Below are 21256 nucleotides of genomic sequence, written 5' to 3' on the forward strand. Positions count from 1 at the left end.
CAGAAGCAGCTCTGAATGTGCTCTGAATTAGAAATGGAGCGTTTTGTTGGACTATTAGGTGTGTTAAAATCTGTACCATTGCATTAATTTTTTGCCTCACCGATTATGCAGGATTGAAAAATCCCTTTTTGCCACAGAAATATTAATTAAGTTTGATATTTTTTATCACTTTAGCTGTTCATTAGAGATTACAGGCGTCGGAATGATAGAATTGCGATTTTCGTTGCGATCGTGCAGCCAAAACTGGAAATTAATTTCGGGGAAGACAAAGCCACCATGGTATTAATTAGACAAGACGAGCACTCAGTCGCGGTGGCAGCAATCTAAATTAAATGCAACATCAAAGGCAGTGGCATAATGTAGGTTAAATAATTATTAAAGTTCAATCTGCATCCAGCTCTCTGAACGTTTATAAGGTTTATAATATCAAAATAATTACGTTGGTGCCCTCACTTTACTCACATGTTGCTAAAAACCTGGAAAGAAGAAACATTTTTGATATCTCAAACTTAATTTAAATAAAATGTTAAAAATTACCGTGCACAGCCACCAGCCTTTTTTAATCTTCACGGTGTAAATTAAAAAAACCTTAATTTTAAGTCCATCGATCGGAAAATTCAATTAGATGGCAGCAGTCTTTATTTGCACGTGATATGCGCAAGCTCCAGAACAGAGGCTAATTTTCAATGATTTCCTTGGTGCCGCTGAGAGTTTCAGTAAAGCATTTACATAATTTAGCAAAGCAAAAGTAGCACTTCCCCAAGAGCGTGTTGCTTACAAACGAGGCTTTAAAAATTGTATTAGATTTTTCTTTCCATTGAAGCCGTTGAAGAATTGATCAAAAAATATAATGAATGTTATGTAATCATTTGATTAGAATCAGAAATTTTATTTCAATTCATGAAAATTTAAAAAGTAATTATGAAGCTTGCTTCATAAAGACGATTATTTGATTTTTGTTAGTTCCACTTTTATTTCAAATTAAATTTGCTTGTTTCCCTTTGATTATTTTCTTAAAAGAAAACAAACTTATTTATTAATTTTTTTCAAACAAATATATACTTTAAACTTCCACTTTCTGATCTGGTATGTTAATCCACTGTTGTTGTCGAAATTTTGAAATGAAACATTGCAGCGCTTTCAGGAAAGCAATATACGTTATTTCCGTGTCCACTGCAGCAAATTCAAATCCGTGCACGGAAATTTCATCCTCGGCATACGAGGGCGTGTTTCCTCCCCACGTACTCTTTAGCATTTCGACACACAGAAAACAGCCCGCAGCTGTTCAGCGCCGAGTTGACCTTATCGCGCGTCAACTCTCCGCCGCCAACCGCCCGCCCAGCACGCACCTTATCAAATCTCGGACATTAATTTCGTGTGCGCCACCCTCAAGTACAATAATCTGACCCTCTCGTGCAGGTGCTTATTTTGACTAACTTTTTGGTGCCCGTGAAAAATTGGAAAAATTTAGGCACATGCGTTTGCCGTTCTTTTGTTTCTTATTTTAACTTGTTAAGTGTTTCACTTTCCATTTCCAAATTTCTAAATGTCTCTAGTTTAGAATCTTGTATTTTTATATCGATTAATTTCATTTTGCCATGTAATAATAAGAGTAATTATTTTTCTATTATAATGCATTGCAGGAGCATGCCATAAGTCATTAAAGGATAATAATAATTGGTGTATTTTGATTTAAAAAAAAGAAAGAAAGAAAGAGGCAAGCAAACACCGCCACACATCCAAATCATACCCGCGAGACGGCAGCCGGCTCTGCGGCGCGTTATGGGTTTGAGGCATTCAAAATGTTATATATGCCGGCTGAAAGGAAAAGAAGGACGAATGCTCGCCCTCCCGGTTGTGATATTGACTGCCTGCCGGTGACTGACTAGCGCGAGGGATGCATTCAACAATGCCAATCAATACACCAACGAGAAACCGCCGGTTGCTCAAGGTGCATTCAGGAGATGGGGTGCTCTTTTGCATACTTGTATAAATATTGAAACTCTTTGCTGCGACGAGAAATGTTTAAAAATGACTTATTCTTCTCATTTGAGTAGATAATTTTGAGAAAGAAAATACGTTTGATAATGAAATAAATTTAATCAATTAAAAATACTTATTATTTAAAAGATGGTTTTTTTTTCATTGTAAATTTGTATACTTATTGAACACATTTATAGTAAGCCAGGACAATTTAAAAATGCATATTTAGAACACGATACCTACATAAATTTTTTGCTCCTCATAAAATGTAATTATTATTATTCTATTTGGCCAAAAACTCAAAATTAATATCATATTTGCAACAGTAAAATTGAAATTGGACACTAAAATAATAATATATTGTGCGCTTTTCTCCAACATCTAGATGGTTTCATATTACAAGTGTGTGCAGTTGTTGGAATTTTCCATTTGAAGGCCTAATGGCATAGAAAGGAAATAAAAGTAAAACTCTTGCTTCTAAAAGAATAATCTCCTTTGTCGTCAACTCAAAACGAGATGAAAGAAAGGAGCGGTGTTATTCAAATGGTTGCAGGCCTTTCTTCCGTTCTTTCTTCTCTCCTCCATTATTTGTCTCCTCCTAATCTGAATTCAGCAAAGCCGTCGTGTTTTCGCAGCACCACCACCGCCGACTGAAGATATTATTTGCAATTCGATTGGAGAGCGAAACAAAAACTGGGCGGAAACAAGATTGAGGTATTGAGTGGGCTCGCAGTTCATTTGGAGGTGGCCGGGATTTAACGATACGCCCGACGGAAACGCAATCGAATTTTTTAAATTCCGAACTGAACAACTGGAGAGACTCGGAGGAATTTGGCCTGTCAAGCCTCGACATAATGACAAATGAAATCGATAGTTGCGCGGCCGGTGGTGGAAAAAAATCCTAATTTACCTTAAAAGGGCCCATCGGATTTCTCCTCTGCACGTGTGAACAAAGAAAGATTTTCTGGTCAGGTATAACTTACTGTTCAGTTCCAGGCAACTTTGTGTACTTCAAAAAAGAACATTAATTAAATTTTTATGGATAGCCCCAAGTTATCAATTACATGTTCACATTTACAATTTTAAATATAATTATAAATTTCAATATTTGTAAAAAAAGTTATTTCGGTTCTTCATTCAATTGGATTCTGAACAAGCTGTATTATTTACAAGATTTTTTTCACCCCCGATCTCTTTGAAGCACCTTTTTAAATTGAACCTCTATGTTTTCTAGACAACTTAGAATTTACTTGAAGTTGAGTAGAAACATTCATTATTTTTCCTGATTGTTAAATTTTTGGTTTTTCTTGGAAACGTTTTATCAATTTCACTTAAAAAATCTGTGTCTAATAGTTTTTCTTTTGAAACTTCATTGAATGATATCTCTTTAGAACGCCAACTCAATGCCTCTGCATTTAAAATAAAGTTTGGTTCGTTGTGCAAAATTGTTCATATATTTGATGTTAACATGACGTAAAATTCTTTGCCATCGGATCAACAAAAAGTAAAATCACTCGGCTATAAAAAGAAAACCACCAAATTGCTCAAAACTACATTCCCTCTTGTCGAGCGGCCGTGCTCTGATTAGAACTCGTTCAAATGCTCAATAATTCATCGACACGTGGGGAAAGTGCAGCGCTCCTAATTTGCGTCAGGCACGCCCGGTTCACCCCAGAGTAGCTGAAGGTGCTTTGCAGAAACTTAGCCTGATAAATAATTGATCGCACTCGGCGTCTACTCAATTCAATTATGCCTGACTTGGATCATACTCGCGGGAAAATGACACACTCTGCCCGGGAAAGTAATTTTCTGTCTCTAGGGTGATTACTCGAACATGGATGTTAAAAAATTTTACGTTTTCGTTTAATTTTTAGAAGATATTTAATTATACACACAAAACCCAATCTTTTCTGCTATAAATTAATTTGTTATTTATGTACATAAATTGAAAGTTAATTCTAAGTGGATTTTATAAAAATTGAAACCTTGTTTAATGAAAAACAAAATACCGCCTTGAAAGATCTCCCTGGTACTTTTGGAATCCCAGGGTTTGTCGTTCTTTATAATTTCTTTTAACGATGTTAAATTTAAATTAAGCCCAAATAAAATTTAAATTTTCTTTCCTCTTCAATTTAACATTTCGAAAGCAGAAAAGATTGTTCGTTTCTCGTGCTTGCTTTGTTCTCCTCTTTGCCTGTATCTAACAGGACGTCCATGCATAACAAGAGCGGCGGAAAGATGCCCTCGCGGATGGGCTAGGGTGGTTCCAGGACGGTGCACTCTCTGGTTCGGTGACACTTTGCAAGCGAAAAATGAGCCAAAGGACAGAGCAAGTTGCTCAAAAGGGCAGCCGGCGAGCACTTGGTGATAAATGGCGCTCGGGATAATATGTTCGGCTCGGCGACCAAGATTATATCTTCTGGCCACAATATTTCGGGTCGAGCTGATCATGACATATTACTCCAACCAGTGGGCGGCGGTACTGGAGCAGGCCTACGCTTTGCGCTCGTTTGATTTGTGTTCGGTCGCGCAGAAATTAAACGAAAAGTCGGCCATAAATAGTATAGAAGCAGTTAATCTCAGTTTGCGTTAATAAATATTTAGATATATGGAAATAAACATGCAAAACGTAATTATTATTGCGCTATGTTTTGATTATCAATCTAGAAACAAATATTTATTATGTACTGTAATGTTGTTTTAGTTTCATTTCTCTTTTTATAAAACAACTGAAATATTTAAAAAATATTTATAAATCGAGCTTACTTTTAGACTTGTTAAAAGCTGCGGGAAATTCATTAAGAAAATAACTGCATTTATTTTTAAGGTTTTTTTGTTCATTAAATTTTTTGAGCGAGGTTTTTGCCTCATATTTTAATTTTTATCAAGGTCAGCTCAAGTGTTAATTCTCAGGCGTAGTTGGAGGTTGATATTTAAAATAATACGGCTTTCTCCCTTTTTAGTTACCATTTACAATTCAATCTTTCTTACAAAATTGAAGTTATAATAAGAGAAAAATATCCACACCATTTTGCTTTTGCACAAACATTATTCCTGCGTTTCAACAAACTTTTTAATAACTTTTGTATATCAATCAATACAAAGATAACAAATAGGCTTTAATTTTAATTGTTAAATGAACTAAATGCATATAAGTTCATAAAGGTGGTTAAAGATTTTATAAGAGATAAAGCAAAAGCTCCCGAGTGCGTTTTCCGCCCACTTCATGCGCTAAAATTTGCTCCTTAGTAAAATCAACTTGAAATGGACAAAGAGGCCGTTAATATGTGGTTGCCAATTAAATATTTAATGCCTGACGTTGCGGGATTAAGAGTATAGACGCTGCGCAGCCGCAGAAAGGAACCGAGAGATTTGTTGGCGAGCCATTTGCGGCCGAGACTTGCTCTTGTTGGAGTCAAGTGTTGGCTCAGGTTCGTGTAGGCAGAATCGGTTAGTTCATTAATTAATTAGCCCAAGGGTTGGATTCGCCACCCGAGGTGAGGAAGCTAATGCTAATAAAAAGAACGGCGACAGTTAGTTGGGATGGGAGGAGAGGAAACAGCGGTGCAGTCCGAGTCGGCCGGGCTTGTTTCTTTTTACGCATGCACTAGGCCCAAATGGGAAGGTCAGTTGGGCTTTGCTTTTTATTGCAGTTATTCCGGGCAAAATGCTGCTCTTACATCGTTAGCAAAAGTTGGCTTATAACATGGCAGGGGTTGCCAGACGATTTCGTTGAGGGAAGAAAACAAGAAAGCACCCGCATTTTTTCCACTGACCTAAAATGTTTCCATTGAACTTTCAACTTAGGCTTCAGTTTGAAGTAATAATTTATAGGAAAAGTGTTGTGAGTTGAAATTAACAACAAAAACTGTAAACTGTTGAATGTAATTTTTTTTTTAAAATCTAGAAAAACAGCTTTAAAAATGTATGAAGCAGAAGCCTCAACACATGATTTTACTTAATGCAAGCTGAGTTTTTTTGCTTCGCCCTTTTTTTCCCGCCCAAACGTCTAAAATTCAAAAATTTAGAAAACGGAGAAAACGACCAAATCATAGCTCAAAGCACTTTAAAATCTAGAAAAAAAGCTTTAAAATTGTATGAAGCAGCAGCCTCAACACATGATTTTACTTGATGCAAGCCGAGTTATTTTGCTTAGCTCTTTTTTTTTCGCCCATTCGTCTAATATTCAAAAATTGAGATAACGGAGAAAATGACCAAATCATTGCTCGAAGCACTTTAAGATAATTATTTATTTTTCTAATATGTATTGGCAGCGTGGAATTCACGCATCTTCCATTATCATATCACACATTTAATTGTTCCTAAAATTTAACGTTAGCAAAAAGAGTTTTTAGAAAAAATTAAAAAAAAAAAAAAAAAATCGCTGGGAGGGAAAAATTGAACTGTCGCAAATATTGTTCTAAATCTGTCAACATAAAATAGTCGCCGGAGTGAACTTTTAGTTGAATTCACTTTTTGTTTTATCGAAAAAAGGCTGAATTTAAAATGAAACACCATGAATCAACCCGCGATTGTCAAATTCTTGTAGCAGAGATTTTTGGGTCTTTGTTAGTAGAGTAATTTGTATAGTTAAAAAATCAATTGCTATGCTGTGCCATGCTTAACAAAAAAAATGCTGAAGACAGGTCACCCCCCCCTTTCACCTCCTTGAGAAAGTATTTTATTAAATTAATTAAAAATATCTTTTTCATTATCGTTGCCAAAGTTTTTATGGAAATAGTTTAAAATGCAATTTTTTAAACTCATTTAAAAAACACGCATTTATTCTGCGATTTTTTTGATTGATCGCTCTATGCAGTTGCCGAAAACCATTCAAACGCACATAAAAGGTGGAGGAAATTACAGCGCACAATAATTTGGTCAAACGGACGACGGTTTGTTTGGTGTTACCAAACAAGGCGTTTATTTCTCGTGTCCGCCTGAATTATTCAGCAAACACCGAGCGTTGACAAAATTTACACGGCAGATTTAACTTGTACCTGCTGGCAGAGGTGAAATTATTAGAGTAGAAAGTTCAAAGGTTTCCGATTCATGCCCTTTTATACAATGGAATTGGGTGGTTTAGTCGCCCCTAAAGCAAAACAACCTGTCTCTCTTGACAGCTGGCGCTGAAAAAAACGCGGTTTTCCTCTGGAATTGGAAAAAGTTGACTTTTTCTCTTGTCAGATGTCAAAAAACAACAGGCGGCAAAGTTAACTGCGCCTGTGGTGTTGATTTAAAAGTAACTTAAAATAAATTTCTGTACGGTTTCAATCGCTCAAGCTTGATTTTATGTTGGCTTATAGCAAAATTAAGTATCCTCAAAAATAAAAAAGGCTATACTTTTGACTTTTGATTATGCAGTTATTCTTTGATTTTTTTTATTTAAAAAAAAAAAAAAAAAAAAAAAAATTAATTAAATTTTGAATAAATATTTATGAATTCCTTTTGATTTTGTTGCAGTCCAACGTGAGGGTTCATTCCGCCGAGGCAGCAGTAGCAGTCAGACGAGCGAGCCGCCGCCCTCGCCCAAAGAACCCTCCGATGCCCCTCGGGTGCCCCGGCGCAGCTCCAAGTCGCCAGCCAAAGTCCAAACCGAGCAGCTCGCGGCCAGCAGTTCTGGCTCGCCGTCGCCCCCAGTGTCCCCTGCCGCCTCCAGAAGTCCCCCGGCAAGTCCTCTGACCAGCTCAGCGGCAATTGTCACAGCCTCTGATAAGGCTATTCTTCAGGTACACCAACAATAAACCACAAATGAGAAACTTTCAGTCTTTGACACAATAATTACTGTCATATTGAAAGCTCCCTTTTTACTTGATGCGAAGCTTATATTTCTTAAATAGTTAATTTTTACTCGGCAGATCCGTGATTGGCTCACCCTGGAGGAAGCAATGTTGCGGCAACAGATCGCATCAGTCGGCGACGTGACTGACATCCTGCAGTTGCTAGACAAGCAGAAGGTGAGTTAAATTGGCAATTCTCTTCCTTTTTTCTAGGAAATTTGGAATTAAGTGTCAGACGTTTTGTCAAGAACCTACAAGGCCCTCTTTAATTGAAAAAAGTTATAAAACTGGAAAAAAAGGAAAAGTAAATTGGATCTAGTTTCCAGTGATCAGTTTTGTTTCCGCTTTTGTTTGGGTCGTAAAAAAATCGGTACGTGTCATGATTTGACAAGGTTGTTTTCTAGTCACCAAATTGCCTCAATTGCCGCCAGCAGTTTGAGTGGACAGAGAGAAAGAAATAAACACAATTTGCTGGTGGCTCATTGAGCGGCGGAAGCCAAGCTTTGGCAGTTAGCGGCGGTTCAGGCGCGAACACCTATCCGTCTCCTACAGCTGGCGGCGGCAGCTTTTTTTTTTTTTTTTTTGGCTCACGCCCAAAGTGATGTGCGTTACAACTGCCGCACGTTCCGCACATATATTCTTGTTTGCAAGGTGCGCGCGGAACGTTAAGTGGATTGCAATGCAAGCTGAAGTTTAATTTAGCGAATTCCCGTTTTACAGGGAATCAGCAATCAAGGAGTGGAAAATCTTCCAAACCCAAAAATCTTCCAAACCCAAGAATCTTTCTTTCCTTTAATTATTTAAATGAATAATGAAATTTAAAAAAAGCTCAAACCAATCATTTTGCACTTGAACTTTGAACTTGTCTGATTGTGAATGATAAATATCCTAACCACGTTATAAATAATTTAAACCTTTTTCTTTAATTTTTAAACTTCAATTTAAAATTCTACAAATATAACTTTTTTTTAAATATCAAATTTTCCGAAGAAAAATTGAGTTTTTATCTCAGTTTCTCTCTTTACTGATTCTGTCACTTGCAAATTCACGTGTTTTCCTCCCCTGCGATTGAAAGAGACGAACAGATGGAGAAAGCATCCTTTAGTAGCAAAGAAACTGCAAAAATGGTGCGAAGCCTCGCGTGCAATTTCCGGCAGCCGAGGTTCAGCTCAAGAGCGACTAATCCCACTCTCGACCCCTCCCTGTGCGGTCGGCAGGGCGTTTAATATAAAACCCCGTTGGCCACTTGTTGTTTACTTTGCAGAAACCTGCCAAGTGATCCGAAAAGAAACTTTACTTCGATGGTCACAACAACGATCTTGGTTGGAGCGAATTTCCGGCGCACACCTAATGCCCCTTTGAACTGCAATTTGCGTTCGACTCCCCTGCCCCGAAAGGGTTCAGCCGGCTTACGCTCTGCGTCGCCACCACCGACCAAACGCACCCCCTCTAACAGCCAAACGCCAAAACAGCCCTTTCACTTTGCATGAATTTCCTCGGCAGAAAATTTAATTTTTTTGTTTTGCCACTGAACTGCCGTGACGGAAAGTTTGCACTTTGTCGAATCGATCCAAGTATGCGTGTCACAAATGCCGTCCACTGCTTTGATGCTTCCGTCCGATTGTTTTTCTTGGGTTCGCGCTTATCTTTCCATTCAATTTGGCGCCCTGCAAATCAAGGTAAATAGTGCCGCATGGCAAAGAATAATGACGCTGGTCTAGCCAAAGATGGTAACAAATTGCATTAAAACGATTGAATACTAAAAAATCATTCTTACTTTTTCTGTTTACGATTGAGTAATGAATGAAGTAAATTATGAATTTAGATAATAATTTATTATTATTAATTTTATTCTTCTTCTTAAATAAGACATACTTAAAACGGGAAATTTTAGAAATTCCAAATTACGATAGAGACGCAAGCCTTGATTTTTTTAAAGAAATTTTAATTGTTATGATTTAACTAATTTAATTAATATCTAATAGCGACGCACAAATATTTCAAAGAATTTCAAATTTTGCAGTATTTTTTATTAATTCACTGGCATAAAGAGAAACTCCTGTGTAAATCACAACGTGGAAATCGTATTACATAAAACAGTGGTACAAAAAATATGACGGATTATTATGGCAAAATATGCCAATTATTCTAATCCGTGCGAACGCAACCCTTTACATTATACGCTGACAAACTCTGGTTGATGCCGATTTTGCGCCTCGCCGGCTATGCAACCCGCTTCACATGAGTGACGAGCGCATTGCATAATTAATAATTTTTTGGCATTCTATATTTTAATTGTGTTCAGAATTTTGCTCTACATTTGACCTAGTTTGTGTCTTTTGATTTTTGGGCTCAACTTTATCCAAACTCTAACGATTTGGTAGTGCGTAATAATTGCCCTCAAGTATCGATTCCGTCGGATTCCAATTTCCGCCCTTTCCTGTCCAAGCGGGTGCGTCAAGTGCTCCCTGTTGCGAACGGACACATCCCGGGGCGCGCACTTTAATGGTAGTGTTTTCTTTCAGCTAAAGTACTACAAACAGGTCTCGTTGTTGTTTAGTTTTTCCACCTTTTTTCACGTCACGTAATTTTAAAACAAAATCACAGAAAAATATTATAATTTAATTTAGGGGGGGGGGGGTTGAAACAATATTAAATTAAATATCAAGTTGCAATCCTGATATATCAATTTGCAACAATTAAAATTATAAAACTTAATAAGCTATAATTTTACATAATTTAATTCAATAAGTTTACTTCAAGATACAAATTCTCAATTCGGTCACAGTGAATTTATTACACGGAAAAGCACAAATCCTCGCGGCAGAAGGAAAAATGGTTTTATGGCGATACTTTCGTCTCCTATTTTTTTTACACGCTATAGTGAATAAAACCAGTACATCATTCACCCTGCGTCATGTCTGTGTCGGTTTTTGCCCAATATTAAATAACCGACGGCAGAAGGGAAAGCGGGTGAAAGCAACGCCTTTTTGCGTACCAAACACTGTTGTACAGGCGACGAGGCAATAAATTCTTCACCGGGGGAATTTGTCACAAGTCTAATTTTAACTCTGGCCCGACGCATGATATAATGCCAGTTTTATAACGCCAGCTTGAGAGAGAGAAAGAGGCGCGAAGCCGCATACAAAAACCCTTATAATAAAACAAGCAGCAGCCACAGACAACTTCTTAGCAACTGCTTGTCTTCTTCTTGTCATTGCGGCCAAAATTTTACTCTGCATACAAACATAGAATATAAAATAAATATAAACATATTCACAGTTCTAATAAAATTAAGAATAACCGAATTTTTAATTTTAGGCCAAAAAATATAAAAGAATAAATAAATTTGGAAAATTTTTCCATTAAATTAAACCGTCCATACTTTAAATAAAAAATGAAACTTTGGATCTCTATTAATTAGCTAATTTGTCAACTGTATGGCTGAGTAATTCTGCCATAATCTAAATTCCGCTAAAGCAAACTGCCATCGCGAGTCCTGTTTGATGAGGACAAAAAAGTTTTGCGCGGACCGTATACACCGTTGAAATAATACCAAGCTAGTTGATCTCTATATTCACAGTAATACAGTCTGCATTGCAAACACACAGGAAAAAGCTGTGGGCGTGCTACTTTAAAATTCCATTTTATTTGCCTAACTGGATTGCGTTCGCCAGCTTGAAGCTCGTCCGGCAGAGTAAACAGAAAATATTTTATTTATTTGCTCTGCTCCGATCCGAGCAAAAAGAAGTTGGTCGGTGGACCCTTTTGTGGCGAGGCAAAATTCTGTTGAGTCTGCAACCCTATAAGCAGCTTAGGAAAAGGCGGGGGCACTTTTAGACCAGTTCAATTGTTTCGCAGACAGACGGACCAATGGGACTTATTGTATTTTCCGATGACTTTCAATGCACAGTAATAAGTTAATTGGGATTTTGCGAAGATCAATTATCATTAATAATTATTTTATAAGGGTGCATAAAATTCAATATAATTAACAAACCCATTCTTACGTTGATACTAAATAGCTTTTTTATGGGTGATAATAAAGTATCAAAGTTCACGTACTTAATATTGCATTAGGCTAATACCAATGTAAAAAATTCTGGCTCAATTTGGGGTGCCATAATTGCGAGGCATTGATATGCAAATACGAAAACTTTTAGCATCAATTACGGCTGCGATTATTGCTGGGCAGCGTGTCCTTAACGAAAGAGGCTCTTGCGTCGCGCCAGTGGCCCTTTCACAGTTAAATTATTGCGCCTCTCTATTAAGCCGCCGACCGTTTTCTCTCCTCCCACACGGTGCCGTGGCGGAATATTATCGAGCGTTTCTCAACTTTTCGCTTGTCGATAAGATTGATGGAGCACGCAAATGGGCCTTTTATTGCCAGGCAGCTTGATGAAGATTTCCACTTGTCAGTTTTGTTGAAAGGGCACAGATTTTACTGCCACTTGCCTCTGCTTGCCGATTGGAAAATTTGACCTGCTGTTTGATGATTTTCATGACGTAATTCTTTCCGCAAAAGGCAACTTTATCCACATTTTCTTTTCGCCGCCGTTTAAATTTTCTTATAATTTATTAATATTCGTTTGAGATGAAGTGGAGCTTCATTTATTTGAAATTTCGTCTTTTCGTTCCTTTTTAATTGAAATTTGCGAATGGCTTTAGTAAAAATTACAGTTGAAAGAAAGTTTGAAATTATTGAACTAACACATTTGCTATGAAATCAGTTTACAATTTTGCTCATTCTGTTTCTCTCGCGTTAAAATTAATTATTCCCTTGCTTGTACAATTTTCATAAAACATTTTACTTCATTATTCATAAAATTAAAAAAAAAATTAAATAAAAATAAAGTAAATGTTGAGAAGCAGTAATTGAATTGTTGGACAATACGGCACCACCATTAGCAAGAACAAAAAGATTTTTATTTTGGATATCAGAGACGAACTCTAATACCGAGCGCTGATCAAGATGCGTGAACGGACGGTGAGCTTTTTTAATTGGGCTTTGTGCGTAGACGCGCGGTGGCGAACGGGTTGGGTTCCCCTCTCGCCCCTGCAACCACGTGACTGTGCATAGCAGATGGGTTAGGCAAGAAAGCGAGTGAGTTGAGTCTGCTACTTCGTATTCACTCGCTCTTTTTATAGCGGGGTGCGTTCTTGCTCGCGACTCGACGGGCGAGTGAGCAGTTTGAATGTGATAAGCCTCCCGGCATACGCACGCTCCGTCTTTTTGTACGCCGCTTTGTTTGCTGGTAAGCAAACTAACCCCTGAACTTGGCCTGCATAATATTCGCACTATTTGCCTTTTCCCAAAATTTGTGAGTAGAATCAAAAGAGACGCTCGTCTTTCTCCTTGAATCGCCAAACTCTTTGGTGCATCTATAAAGTGTCTTAAAAAATTGCCCTTTAAAGTAAATTCATACAATAATTAACCACACAAAGGGAGGGTATGTTTTTCTTTTTGGAATCTGAGAATTGTATCAACTCAGACCTTACGTATTTTTTGAATCAACTTTAATAAGATAAAATGTTTTTCTAAATCAGTAAAAATATAATTTATTTGAATCAGACTTCATTTATAATGTTTCTTTAAATCAGTTTTTAAAATTACAATTATTTCCCCCTCAATTTGAATACAAAATAATCCAGTTGATAGACAGACGATAAACTTGACGAGCTCTGGTGCTCACTTCCACCAACTTGCGTTAATTTGTCTCTCAATTGGTGATGTCATATAAAAAAAGCGGCTGCTTTTATCGCTGGGCCCACGCATCTGCATTCTTAACCATCAACGCAAATGAGTTCCTGTCTCTCACATTCTTTCTTCTTACTCTCTTTTAAAAGTACTTTTTTATCCAGTCCATTGTTTCATGCAAATTTGTGCGTTCTTGTTGCAGAATGTGTTGCGCGAGTTGGAACAAAAAAAGCCGCAGCTAGATGAACTGGTGCACACAGCAGAGCACCTCAAAGCGGACTCCAACAGGCAGCAGCTGCACGGCAAAGGTGAGTTTGCACGCTTTATTTCCCTACGTGGGCAACCACGTTTTCTTGTTTCCCAAGGTATAAAATGTAACAGTTTGCATAATACTGCGATCTCTTTATAACTTTTACTATAATTTAAAGCAAAAATCGCCTGACTTATCCTTACAACTTTCAGACTTCAGACAGAAATTTGGATTATTCAGACTGAAATCATTTAGAATTCAAATTTTATTTTTATTAAATTACAAAAACATTTGTATTGCCATGCAAAAAAAAATGCGTGTAATGTACGCGGTAAGGCTGATAGTTGATTTATTAAAAATGAACAATAATTATAAAAGCTTGGGATCTCCTATGAACAATTTTTTACATTAAGAACGAATTGATACTGCGGTTTATTTTAGCAAAGAATTTATTTAATTTCACCATCTTTGTATATAAATTAGTGCAAATATTTAAATTTAGAGTTCAATAAAAGGGAAGTTGTAAATCCTTCCCTTTTCCTGCTAGATCGTTTTGTTTTGTTTGCATCCGTTCGCTATATTAACTCCCTCGCTTGTCTCACTCAGTCGAGGCCCAGTGCGTTATTTGCGCCGTTTAATTTGCGCCAAACGAGTTGGCCATTTGTGCAGCAGTAATTCGCTGAACAAACGCGCGAAACCAAGATTCACACTCGCACCTTTTCCGTCTGGGCGCCTGCTATTTATTTTAGCGCGAATGGAAGACGCTGCTGCGGCAGACAACTGTTTTTCTTGTTCTCTCTCTCGCACTCCACAGCAAACACTATTTTCCACTTATTCTTCTCCTCGGCCGGGCTGATGAATGTTTTATTTATTTTGCCGCGAGACATCTTTCCTCTGGCTGCTCCCGGCACTGCTTGGCCGCAAAGTGGAGCAAACCAACCTATTCATTCATTCCCTTATTCACTCGGACGCCATTGTGGAGCGGCGAACGCACAGAACACTATTTGCTGCTTTCAAATGTGATGCGAGTCTGAAATTAATTGTCATTGTTACGTTTGGATGAATAATTACTTCTGAAAATTTTCACTTTTGATTAATTAGAATTTCTGCTTGGAGCAAGTACCTGTTTAGTAATTCAAAATATTTTGGAAAACTCCAGTTTAGAATATAAAATAACATATTTATCGTCAACAGAGATTGTAACTAACAGTCATAATGGAATTGGTCATTAATTCATTATACATATCCCGCTAGGTAGTCATTTTTGTTTTAAATAACGACATTTTTGCCCACGCAAAACGTTAGTAGCAGGGAAAAGTAAATTTATAATTAAAATTAAATTAATTAAAAATGATCTTTACTATTTCTTTTGTTAATTAAAATTACATTTATACCGTTCTGAAAAATTGGAAAATGTGAACGCAGCTTCCATATTTGATATTTCACTGATACTGCAAAAAATTGGTTAAAAATAGCCGCCTGTGGGTAATTTCGTTTTTAAACAAATAACGTAATTGCTATAAAGTTAAAAAAATGTAATAAGTTGGGGCTGAATCACTGCGTGCTCCACAACAGTTATAATTTACATTACACACAGCCAGCGAATATGTATATAATTCACATTTCACATGCTCACAAATGTTCCCTTTTATCGCGCCATAATTTCACTCCCATTTTAACCTGCAGCGCGCAATTCAACTTTTTGCTATCGCGCCGTTTGCCGCCCACTTTCCAGCCTCAGTTGACATTTCCCCCTTTGTACGCTTTTTATTATTTGTGAAAGAGCGCCTTTCAGACGTTAATGTGCGAAACAAATAGCAAGCAGGTGCGCCTCTGAAAGACGATCCCGCCTCGCGCTCCAAGTAATTATCAGCGGTCGCGTCAAAGAAGAAAAAAAAAAAGACGCGGGGAACAGATTGACTGCTTGTTTAAACCATCCGCACGCCGGCATTCAAATTTGAAATTTGGCTCTGCTGCGTTGTTTGACTTGGCAAGTTGGTTTTGCTGGGGATGCGCCTACTTTGGCCCGGCGCCTAACAGCTGATGGAAACATCTGCATGCAAAATTTTTGACTCAAAAAATTATATTAATTAACATAATAAGGAATAGTTAAATTTGAAAAACAAAAGTCAGAACATTTTAAAATTAAAAATTTTTCAATTTCACCTTGTTGAAGTTGATTATTTTTTATTTTGAGAAACGCCATTTAAACTGAAATTTAAATTTAATTATATGTTGAGTAACATAAATCAAATTATTTTGTTCCTTTGATGAATGCTTTTCTGTGATTACGAAATTTTACGGAATAGCAATTTCCTGCTCCACCAATTTTGGCAGCCTTTTTGTTCATAAACTGAACGTTACAATTTTGACATTTAATTTCTTAATAATTTTGTTCTCTTTCTTCTCTGGAGGCGGAAGAGTTCTTTAATCGGTTTTTATTTTCTATTCTGCTATGGCTTTTACACGGCTGTCATAAATGGAAAGTTTCTTCATGCCGAGAAATTCGCTGTTTCTAATCATTTTAATTTCTCTATTCTCTTCTAGAATGGAAAAGCCTAAAAGCATAATTTTTGCTGGGAGAAAATGATAGCTTAAATTGAAAATAGATTTCCCTCGTGGCGACGGAGTCGGTCGGGAACTGAACTTTAAGGGCAGAGGCGTGGTCGCGGCGCGGGTGTCGGCTGTGCCGCGGGTGGCAGGGGCGCGCCCTGTGCCAGTCACGCGGCCAGGCACCTTGGAGGCGGCACGCGGTTCTTTCTGCTCCCGAGTCTGTTGCTTTCACGCCCGCCAGCCTGCGGTGGCCGTTTAACTTGGTGAGTAATCGCACCACTCGGCGCAATTAATGCTCGGTGCTCAACTCGAATTTATCTGCGGTTGTTTTATTTCGGAAAGCCCCTTAATTGCCTCACGGAATTGACTCATTCCAAATTCACAATTTTCTGCATTTCCCTGCAAATAAAGAAGTTGTTTAATCAAAAAAGTGAATAGTTATAAATTAATAATAATAATAATTCTGCTGTGAATCATAATCAAAGTGACGCATAGTATAAGGCAATAAGATGAACAAATTAAAGGAATTCGCCATCTCATACGAGAGCATAAAATGTTTTAGGAATGAAATAAATATGCCCATTTTCGTAGAATATAAAAGAAACTGAATTATTCGCTTCTAGAGTTTTGGACAAACCAACTCGTTAAAAAGCTACCAACCAATTATTTCTGCGTTTTGAAGTCACAATATGTAAAGGAACAAAAGTTGCACTATTTGGTTGTGTCTGCTCGGAAGCTCCCACCAAACAAACCGTCATTGAAAAGGCCCTGAATAATAGGGCCTTTCCATTGATGGAGCGCTCACTCGCTTCGTCAGCTTTATGAATAAAATATCGGCGAGCATTTGAAACTGCGGCGATGCTGCCCTGTCTATCTCTCAATCCATCTACCTGACAATGCGATCACACTGCGCTGATAATCGCGACTTTACAAAATTAAATATGTTTCCAACTCGCTTTTGTATGCAAAAGTTAAGAAAATTTGCTAAAATTATTTACCACAAGCCCTTTTCTATAATTCTTTTTTTTCTAGTTGAGCTTTAATTAGTCAGACACGTGGAAGATTTTTGCTCCGCTGTTTTTGGAATAAAAGGAAATGCGATATCGGCAGGGGCGGCGCAAACCTGCCCTTTGTTTAAGAGGGTGAGATGAGAACAGTTAACCCTGGACGATCTTTGAAGGAAATTTAAGTCCTACCAATTCATACAAATTTAAAGCCAATTATAATATTTAATAAGAACTGACAACATTGTAAATGTCTTAGATTTTCTTACTGATTTTTATATCCATCGCTGGGGAAGAGCACCTTTTTCAGAGGCCTGCCCGGTGAATTTAATTTAATGCATTCATACAAGTCTGTTGCAAATCAAAGGAGCTGTGGTGGTTTGTAAAATTGAACGAGAGAGCCCTTTGTGCGATTGCATGTATGGAGATAATCACCGTTGTGGTGGGTTGCCTGCGCCGGCGGTCTGTCGGCTTATCGCCTTAGTCCCTGCAGCAATTATCTCTCCTTTCGACTCGCATTTGTACCAACGAATACAAATACTAAACATGCACTCATGGATACACTTTGTTACTTTTGCACTGCTTTTCTATGTGACAAATGCATTCCCCTGTTTTCCAGAGTTTGATTGAATTTGTATTTAATGAAATTTGAATATGCCATCTTCAATAGAAAGTTTTGCTTGGACTTGAATTGATTGACGTGGTAAATTATTAACTGTTTTTATAATATAAAATGTATTTAGAATACAGTAGACCAAAGGCTTTGAAAACAATTTTTGGAATGTAAACATCTGTCTGAAGATTGACAAGCGACCGAACTGTTTAGTTAGAGTGATCTTTTTATCTTTCTGTTCAATCAATTTGCTTCTCACAGTAATGTGATTTTGATTTTAAAATGCAAATAACCCACATAAACATAGTTGTAGTTGTGGTTAAAATATATTTCAATAATTTCTAACAATTTTATCCAAGAATTAGAGTATTTGATTAAAAGTTAAATTTTGATCTTCCGGGAGAACCCCCAAGGCGAAAATTACATACCTCGAGTTGAGAAAATAAAATGCGGATAAAACAATGGAGGTGTTTTCAGGTATGAAGTGAGAAAAGTTTCGACGCCCTACAGCATTCGTCTGGCCGGATTGGGTGTTTTGGCCGCACGGCAATGCATAATAATATTTTGGCTGCTGGCCGAATATATGATTACACAAAATATACGTATTGTTGCGCGGAGTAATGGCAGGGTGAGTGATGTGGTGTAATGGACGAGAGCACAAGGGTCTGCGCCCGTGAAACACACACATACACAGCAGTCGTGCAAAGTGCGAGTCACGCGAGGCTGATTGTAATTTATGGCGCACACTCGGCTGCATAACAATCGCTATCATGCAAATCAATCAGTCTTGCTTTGATCGCGGCGGGCGTCAAATTTCTTTCTATGAATCTTTTATAGAGTCAAATCTCAATCAACTATATTTTAAAGAAGAAATGAATTAAAAATATTAAGAATATCTATTTTTAATTTTTATTATAATTTCATTCCTCATTCTAGAAACAAAAATATTCAGTCCCTTTTGACTTTCATTTTTATCAAATTTTATTATAATGATGGAAGAGGTATTTTATTCGTCAAATCAATTTCTTTTTAATAAATTCAACACAGCACTCCATTCATCTGGGTGTATTTCAAAAGAAACCCACGGCGTTGGTGGTACATGATACGAAGCGTGTATAGCACGGGGGTGGTTTGTGAACTCGAGAATATAAAAGAGGGCGAATTGTGCGGCGGCGGCGGAGGCTGAAGCGAACTACCGGGAATTCAGGCACAAGATCATTGCCGGCAGAGAAAGGGTTGGTTCCTTTGTCTAACGCAAGCGTCACGTACGTGAAAGACCGACTGGCGGTGGGTGGTATCGCTTGGGCCACCGAGAAAAGGCAGACAAGGCATTATTGAGAGAGAGGCAGATAGCGAGCGAGCGCCGATGGATGGATAATGATCCGTGAGAAAAATGAGCGGCGCCAGAGAATTTGTGCGCGTCTCGTCGACCGCGTCATGATCTGCGATAGGCGTAAATTAAATTGTTAGGTCGTTCTTCCTTTCAGCTTGAACCAATATTAAAATTGAAGCATTGTTGAGCTTTTCATGCTCTAAATTATCATTTTCTTGACCTAGTAGGATATTTTTATTCAATTCGTTCATAATTATTCAAATTATTTCTTTATATTTCAACCCAGCTTTTGAAAGAAGAAAAAATTATTTTTTTGAGGAACATTATTATTTTATATATATATATATATATATATATATATATATATATATATATATATATATATATATATATATATATATATATATATATATATATATATATATGAATATTGATTAATTGTTAATTTTGTTGTTCTTTATTGGCCTTTTTTAGAGTTTAAACTTTTAGGATTTATTTTCACATCTTTCTATTTGTATTGCAAATGAAAATTAATATAGAACTGCTTAAGCTATGCAAATTTAAAATCCCTCTCCGCGGGGAAAATTACAGTATATAAAGTTGTCTTTCTTATTTGCTGAAATTCCGCCCGTTTTGAGCGCCACTTTTCTTTCTTAATGCTCGTCGTCGCGGTTTTAAAGTGCGCTACCATCCCTCTTGCGAGCTCGCCGCGCCCTTATCTATGCGTTACCACATTGTCAACAAAATTATTCCGCTGTAAATCCCGTTTCGGACTAATTTCCGAGGCCGCGCCGCGAATAACAACGAGCCGCTGGCAAAGACCTCGCTTGCGATTCTCGTCATGCACCACGAGTATAAATTTTGGGCCCGAGGAGAAAAAGTCTGAAAGAAAAAAGCACGGAGCTGCGCCGCGTACTTGATTGCAATTAAACCTCCTGACTGCTATGAAATATGCTTTATACCGCCGGCGGCCACAAAAAGCATCAAAAACTGACTATTTATGATTCATGATTTAGCAAAAATGAGTTGAAAATATCATTTAAGTCCTCTCCTGTAATGATTTTAATTATTGAATTAGAAAGAACAGAAAATTTAATGATTTGATAATTCATCTTTTCCCATGTGTCTGGTTGCCCAATAAGTTTTTTTTCTGACATTGATTTTGTCACTTTGGCTTAATTTTCAAAACAAGGTTTTTGTGGGAAAATTTGAACTGCTTTCAACACCTTCTGATTGCAGATTTTCCAATCAAGATTTATATTTCAGTAAAATTTATGTTTTTTTTTTTATTTAATTTAAAAAAAATGATAGAATACGCTCTTTAATTATGCACTTGGACAAAAATAATCTGTTTACATCAAATTTAATTCTGAATGTATTTCATAAAACTTATATCATCCCAGTTAAATTCTTTTGTTGCAATTAAAAGACTATTTCCCAGTCCAATATCTGGCAAACGTAATCTTTTCGCTCTCCACCCACCAGCCCATGTGATTTATTTGGTTCTCTTGTCCCATCGTCCCTAGGAAGAAGAAGCATTCGTCTCACTCTTTTGCAAAGGGTCACGCAGGTAAACAGTGGCAGATCAAACAGACTCTGCCGCTACTTCCTGGCCAGAAAAATTCATATTACCCATATATGAGAGTTTCTACTACGGGATCGATAGCGCTCTCGGCAAAAGAATGTCTCACTTTGTCACCGACAGCCGAATCGACTGCTTTTTGCACCGGAGAGATTGCCTTTCCGCGTCCTCTCTCTTCCTCCTAGCGAGCACTTTGCGTCCGTCCTATCTGCATGGAACGGCGCCTTAAGCGGCTTTTCCAAATAAAATACCAAGATTGACGAACCTGCACTTGTGAGCGCTAAGAGCTCCGGTGCTCATTGAACGCAATTTCATTTTCTTGGTTGCTATTCTAATTAAAAAATAAATTTTACAAGAAAAAATTGCGTTTCTAAAAATTGAACAATTAGGCCTCTTGTTCCCATCTTTTCAAAGTTCTTGAGAACTTCTTAATTTATGAGAAAAAAAATTCAAAAAAATA

The 21256-nt window shown here is 37.3% G+C and overlaps 1 protein-coding gene across 9 annotated transcripts in view; it reads left to right on the forward strand.

The window, feature by feature from the left end:
* The window catches only part of LOC132194441 (dystrophin, isoforms A/C/F/G/H), a 139214-nt gene that overhangs the window by 34411 nt on the left and 83547 nt on the right, over nt 1-21256 (forward strand). For all 9 annotated transcript variants that reach the window (XM_059615710.1, XM_059615708.1, XM_059615706.1 and 6 more), the window contains 3 exons: nt 7447-7712; nt 7842-7940; nt 13664-13769. In XM_059615710.1, the coding sequence (XP_059471693.1) occupies nt 7447-7712; nt 7842-7940; nt 13664-13769 (471 nt within the window). The remainder of the gene's footprint in view (nt 1-7446; nt 7713-7841; nt 7941-13663; nt 13770-21256) is intronic.

The sequence above is a fragment of the Neocloeon triangulifer genome, unplaced genomic scaffold (genome assembly GCF_031216515.1).
Source record: "Neocloeon triangulifer isolate White Clay Creek 2 clone unplaced genomic scaffold, ASM3121651v1 ptg000006l, whole genome shotgun sequence".
Classification (NCBI taxonomy): domain Eukaryota; kingdom Metazoa; phylum Arthropoda; class Insecta; order Ephemeroptera; family Baetidae; genus Neocloeon; species Neocloeon triangulifer.